We start from the raw sequence: 6,598 nt of genomic DNA, 5'->3' as shown, positions 1-6,598 counted from the left end.
TGAAAACAAATTGTATATATGTTACTTTCGCATGCGATTGGAAAAAGAGAAAAAATGTTTGTTTTTATTCCCAATACATATAAAGTAGGTTACAAATCAGGAAGTCAATCCATTTTAAGTGTCATTCACAATCACCACATCACGTGCGTCTGCATGGTAAGCGTCATATTGTTATGTCTCTGTTCGTTTGATAATTTCCCGTAAAAATTCTTTCCGAGAAACTTCAGCGATACAAGTCTTTTCTTAAATAAAATTAATTTTTTCTTTTTCAATTCAACTCTGCAATACATTTAATTTCCACAGTCACTTTAACTTAAACACACGCTATAATTCACAACGAACGATTTACGCATTTACTTACGACTTGACTCGATTATCTGTCTCTATCTCTTCAATCTGCAATTATTCATGTCTATGCCGTCACTTCTCGCCGGTCATATATATACGAAATAGAGGGCGTCTGGAGAACACTCGAGGCTTCACGAACAGACATGATCTTTCTAGATTCTCATGACGTGTTACTAGCGCCACGTGCCTTCCGCTGTCGTAACGATATTTATAAATATGGTGATGCTATCGCTACTACTACTTTGGAAACTGGCATTTTTCATGATCATATTTTTTGGTTAATGAATAATGTAAGAATGAAAAACGCAAATTTATTGGTGAATGGTAATACTTTATTGCTACAGTAACATAATTCAGATTTCTCAGAATAGCCTACCACATTTGGGAACGATGAGAGTAAAGCAGCTGACAACCATACGGTCTTCAACACTTTCAACAATAGTACTTAAAGAACACAATGTAAAAAAATAATTGAATATGATGACAGTAATAATAATATATGTGCTAATATGAAATAATAAATCTCTAATAATAGAAGATAATACGTCCCTTATTATTGGTTCAATTTTATTATTGTTGTTACTTGTTATTTGATTTCAGTAGAATCAGCTTCTCAAATTTTTTATCTATCAATCCAGGTCTTTATGACTTCAAAACATCTTTCCCTCTTGAGAAAATACGTTCTACAGCTGTACTTGATGGAATGAGCGTATTGAGGTAAATGAAGAGAGATTTAAAAAACGGTGAAGGGAACAAGCTTGATTCTATATATATTGAAGTAGATGGTTCTTTTCTCAGGAACAGTGTTTTTTGATCGTTCCTAGTTTGGGACGAATTACATGCAGATTTTGCTTGTTGTTTAAAGCACACGAAGAAATCCTCTTCATCATCTCCCTCGGTGCTCGAAAATGACGAAAAATCACTTAAATCAACGTTTGCTGAACTTTCATCGCTGCTGCCTTCCACAGGACCAGATTAACACATGAAGTACTCGAGGCCATGGCCTAGGGCTCCTTGCTTTCATCACTATATATTATTATATTAATAGATTAAATTGAATTAGAAATTTCGAATAATTGAAAAAAAAAACACATAGTAAGAAATAAACTATTTTTTAACATCATGATGAAAAGTATGATGTATATTCCGTACGAGATCAAATGAAATTCACAATTTGATCATATTTTCATCATCATACTAGCGCTTGCACATCATGAATTTTGTCATATAGCACTGTGCTTATAAAAGTTTTTACTACAGCGACCATTCTGAAAGGGTAAAAGAAATTGTATAAATATTTGAATGATGGAATAATAAAATTAATTTTGCTTTTAATTTTGGAATACAGGCTTATTTCTCTTGGTAATAATATATAAATATATGTTTTTGTTTACTAATATCATTTAATGTTTGAATATTTATTGGTCATTTTCACTAGTTATTTGCTCATAAAAATATTAATTTTTTCATTTTTCTCAATATTTATATTTTTCCATTTTCATTATATTTTATTATTTGTAAACATTTTGGTGTAACACATTTACAATAATAAAAATCTAAATAACACTTAGGTAAAGCAATAAAATTGGGAAACAGTCCATATTCTGTGTTGAAAACTATTTGGAACTTGCAACTGGTGGATACGTTTCTGAATGTTGATATACCCCTACGCATTTACTTGACACTGCCTTGTGCTAATGTCGAGAGCGAGCGCTCATTTTCGGCCGTGAAGAGGATTAAAAAACACCTTGTGATCTACAATGGATAAAGACAGATTAAATTATCTTCCCGTTCATGGGGCCCGCGCTAAACGTTCTCTTTTGTGCGTAGGGGCCCACAGTAGGTTAATACAGCACTGGTCTTCCATCTTCTCTGAAAGTTTTTTACTCATCAGCTGTGTTACAGTTTCTTTCCTAGCGTTTGAGCTAATTCAAACCAGTTTAAACCATGAGTGAAAAGCAACTGCGAGAACTTGATCCTCATTAACAAAAACAGCTTCAAAGTGCTTCTGAATTCCTGAAATCAAAGCTTGCAAGTCTGGAGTGTTTTACCAGAAAGATCTTTCAGTTCTGTGAAACATGCAGAAGTGTTGGCAGAAGTAGTCCCATATAAGCCTTAGTTTCACTTTGAAGTAAATCCAGGTCGCATGACCATTACATATTCTCTGATGAAGTATTTATCCGAAAGATTGGAATGAGCGATGCCCAGCTCATCACATATTTTATTGAATGAACCATATGGTACATTGAATTCCACCATGTAGTACATAAAACAACAAAATATTCACCTAGTTCTTGTTCTATGTTCCAAAGCATCTGAGATTTAATAAGTGCTGATCGTGACACTTTCTTGAGCATACCATCACTCAAAGCCTTTTCTACATAACTGGTTGCTACTAAGTTGAGTACTGCACATCGAAGACGCTCAGGCAGAAAGCAAACCTCACTGGACTCTGTCTCACTACTAATGATATCGGGAATGCTGTGGAAGTTTATCTCATTTTGTTGTTCTTCACCACTTGACTCGAGTGTGCTTTGCTTGGCTTTGGAATCACTTTCATCACTACCTACAGGTTCAGCCCTGCAAAAACAAATTGCAGAATATAAAAAAAGAGATGTGTATGTGATGTGTGGCATGGCATATTAGTACCATCTTTGGCATGGTATAATAATGATAATTTAATTTTTATATAGTTCTCCTCTAGCTGTTGCCTGCCATTCAAAGCACCTGTCGCTGACTTATCTCTATATTAGTCGAAAGCCAGGTAAAGAAATACGACTTCAAAATACTTTTAAAAGACATGACAGACTTTGCACATTGCAGCTCAATAAAAAGAGTGTTACAAGGCTTAGGAACATAGACAGAAAAAGCACAATCATCAAAACGTGAGAAAGTGAGATAAAGAGAGAAACAGTACTGGTATTAATATATACTAGCCTTGGCTCATGAAACATTTGCAGTAGTTTTCATGCCTTTCCTTATTTTGTCATTTTCACGAACAGCATTTAAGATATGCTTTCTTGCAGGCATTATGTGAGACTGATAAATCCTGTTCTATTTGAAAAATCCCCCCAGTGGCACAGCAGTATGTCTAAGGACTTACAATGCTAAAAATCGGGTTTCGATACCCGTGGTAGGCAGAGCACAGATAGCCCATTGTGGAGCTTTGTGCTTAACTACAAACAAATTATTTGTAAAAAAAAATTACGTGGCCAGACAAACATTCACATAGATGTAACTTTATTTAACTCTCTCACTATGAGCATCTTTTTCTTTGCAGATCATGAAGTTTTAGTGACCTACATTCAAAACTTAATGAAACTACTTTATTATCATGGTGTATGAATAAATATAGTATAAAAATGTAGCTGATAATCCATATTTTAATAGCATATAAGAGTTAAGTTCTTAAATTTATGACATATAAGGTAATATTTAAAAAATCCTGAATTTCCTCAAGTGTGAAAATATCTCTCCAGACATCCTCTCTTCTCTAATTTATTCACCACTTCTCCAAAAAGTACGAATTTCAACGTAAATTACTCGTTATAATTTTGTAAAGCCAATATACTATCCCGACTCCTCAGACAAAAGTCTTTCTAATGATATGAGATTTGTGGTGTTTGATTAAGAAATTTACAAGAAAAGGTCTTGACAGAGAGACAGACGCAACCATATTATTTATATAGATTAAGATTAATATATATTATATAAAGTATTCATTGACATAAAATATACTAATAAACAAAATATACTATAAAAAATACTGTACCTAACCTGAATATCTTTACAAAGTTGGACCCATTGTCAGTAGTGGTGTTGGTAATCTTGTTTTAAATGCAATATTTAATGTGTACTGCTTCTAGTTCCCTGACGATCAATTCATAGGTGTGGTGGTCAGTGAGACAGCAGCAAACTAGCGCTTTATATTCAGGCTTTCTCAGTCACACCCAGATAGGATCTGTAAATGTAAACAATACAAAGCTAAACTAATGGATGCAAAACAGTACACCATATACATTCACTGCAGATGCTATGTTGAAGCTTATTTCGAGACTCGTTCTATTATTAAATGCTCTAAGCTTCTGAAACAACAATAATTTTTACTATCTGTAAAATGAAAAATGTTTACAATTTATTACAATTTATCTGTTGCAGCAGCTCCAACAGTCAGCTGTGGTTTCGAGCCACTACTGAGCAAAGCTTCTATTTCAGGTCATATTTTTCTGAGCGAATTTATCGTTAATTGATCATGTTAAGGCTTTCCTACTGAAAACTGTTTTATTTGGCTGTAATGTCTGAATAATATTTTCCAGAATTTGCAATTCAACAAATTTGAAAAGACGCATTTCCTTAAAGACCTAATCAGTTACGAGTGCATTTATTTTACACTAGCTAACTCTTCTGGCACTAGCTGCAATGAAGGCTCCAAGAGTTGATTGTTCTGCTTCATCTTTCCCAGTTTTTCTCTCACTAGAAGTACAAGTCCCTGTCTCTGTTGCTCCGGTTGACCATTTGCTTGACTTGTTTACTTCCATTCCTCTCTTGATTCACAATGCAAAATCTTTGAGTTTATGGGAATGTTTGTAACTAAAGTGTTTCTTTATATTAAAAGTGATTTCTTATTGGCACTGTAAATATTCTTTTTGGGCAAAACAACTGTAACAAAACATTTTGGGATTGAGATCCACTTGCACTTTCACTTCTAACAAAATCAAAATAGTCTTTTATGTACAGCCAAGGATGGCTGCTTCCACGATTAGAATCACTGTTTAAAACTTATGTAACAGAAACATTTATTTTTTATTGGATTCAATTTTATAACATTAGCTAATGTACATGGCGACGGAACCTCGCGCTAAATGTCACTTTGACGGAATGACGAACGAAAATAAGGAAAAATGACCTCTGATTGCCGAAGAGAACAAGTTCAGTCCTAATGCAACAAGTGCACGACAGCAACTGAATCACATTTGTAACACATTTGATTGTTTTTATAAGCAAAATACAGTTAAAATATAATTATATACAATATATTATACAAAATATAATATACTAAACTATATATATATAATTTAAATAAATATTTATATATATATATATATATATGTTTAATAAATATATGTCTTGGATTTAGTAACTATTTATCCAACATGAAATGTAAACTAGCCAGTTCATATGAATATCTTGTATTATCAGTTGAAACGTATTAGCCAAGAAAGGTTTCTGGTAGAATTGTCCAACTCAGAGAGTTAATAAAACATTTAAGAGTACTTTCAAACTATATTTTTAGATAATATACCTTCTAAATTAATATTAAATTAAACTGAATATATAAACAGTAAATATTAAATTTGATAATATTATAAACAAATACAAAGAACGCTTTGTATATATATATATATACATATACTATCTGGTATTATGTCACGGATAGCCAGCAAACCATCACTGCAGATCGAGCAGCTGAATATATCAAGTAGCATAGGCGAAACAACATATATAATATTATGTATAACAATATATAATAATTATATATATACAAACGTATATAAGTATACAAAGTATAATCATACACAAATGATTATAATATATATTTTCTATTCTAAATAAAGCGAGTAGCGCTTTGCATAGACGAAAAATGGAGCGACGCTACCGGTAATGGCGATGAATTTTCAAATATAGCGTCGATCCACTAGTCGCTCCTGGAAACATAGTGGCGCTAGTCATAGCTTTGGATGGCGACTTCCGATGAAAGTCAAGATATTTATACAAAAACGTTGTGTACATTTATATTCATCCTATGTTTTTACAATTATTAACTTTGATTCAAAATACAGCAACTTCATATTCTGCGTAGTAGGGTTTTTTCATTCATGTTCAATTGCATAATACAACAACAGGGTTAATTAAACGATTTGTCTAATTAAAACATACTGTTACGCCTCTGTGTTCGTTTGTTAATTTTCCGTAAAAATTCTTTCCACAGAAACTTTAGCGATACAAGTCCTTTCTTAAATAAAACTTTTCTTAAAAAAATTCACGAATCTTCGAGAATATGACGTGTTACTAGCGTCACGTGACCCCCGCTGTCGTAACACTGTCCCTTCCTTAGTACAATAGCCACTTACATTAACTTAATTAAATGTACAGAATTTATAAACACAAAATTAAAATTCAACAAAGTCTCTTAATTTCACGGGACGTATTTTCTTCCGTACTGGTCTCCGTCGCGTTGGCTTCTGCTTCA

General features: G+C 32.9%; 1 protein-coding gene across 1 annotated transcript in view; it reads right to left on the bottom strand.

Annotated features, from left to right (window-relative positions):
- Positions 1-2,278: 2,278 nt before the first annotated feature.
- LOC106462458 (eukaryotic peptide chain release factor subunit 1-like) overlaps positions 2,279-6,598 on the bottom strand; it is an 86,606-nt gene continuing 82,286 nt past the window's right edge. The window contains exons 11-12 of the mRNA XM_013922381.2: positions 2,636-2,928; positions 2,279-2,385 (exon numbers count right to left, since the gene is read on the bottom strand). Of these exons, the coding sequence (XP_013777835.1) occupies positions 2,279-2,385; positions 2,636-2,928 (400 nt within the window). The remainder of the gene's footprint in view (positions 2,386-2,635; positions 2,929-6,598) is intronic.

The sequence above is a fragment of the Limulus polyphemus genome, unplaced genomic scaffold (assembly GCF_000517525.1).
Source record: "Limulus polyphemus unplaced genomic scaffold, Limulus_polyphemus-2.1.2 Scaffold1171, whole genome shotgun sequence".
Taxonomy (NCBI): domain Eukaryota; kingdom Metazoa; phylum Arthropoda; class Merostomata; order Xiphosura; family Limulidae; genus Limulus; species Limulus polyphemus.
Note: the sequence above shows the minus strand (reverse complement) of the source record. Positions and strands in the feature narration are given on the sequence as shown.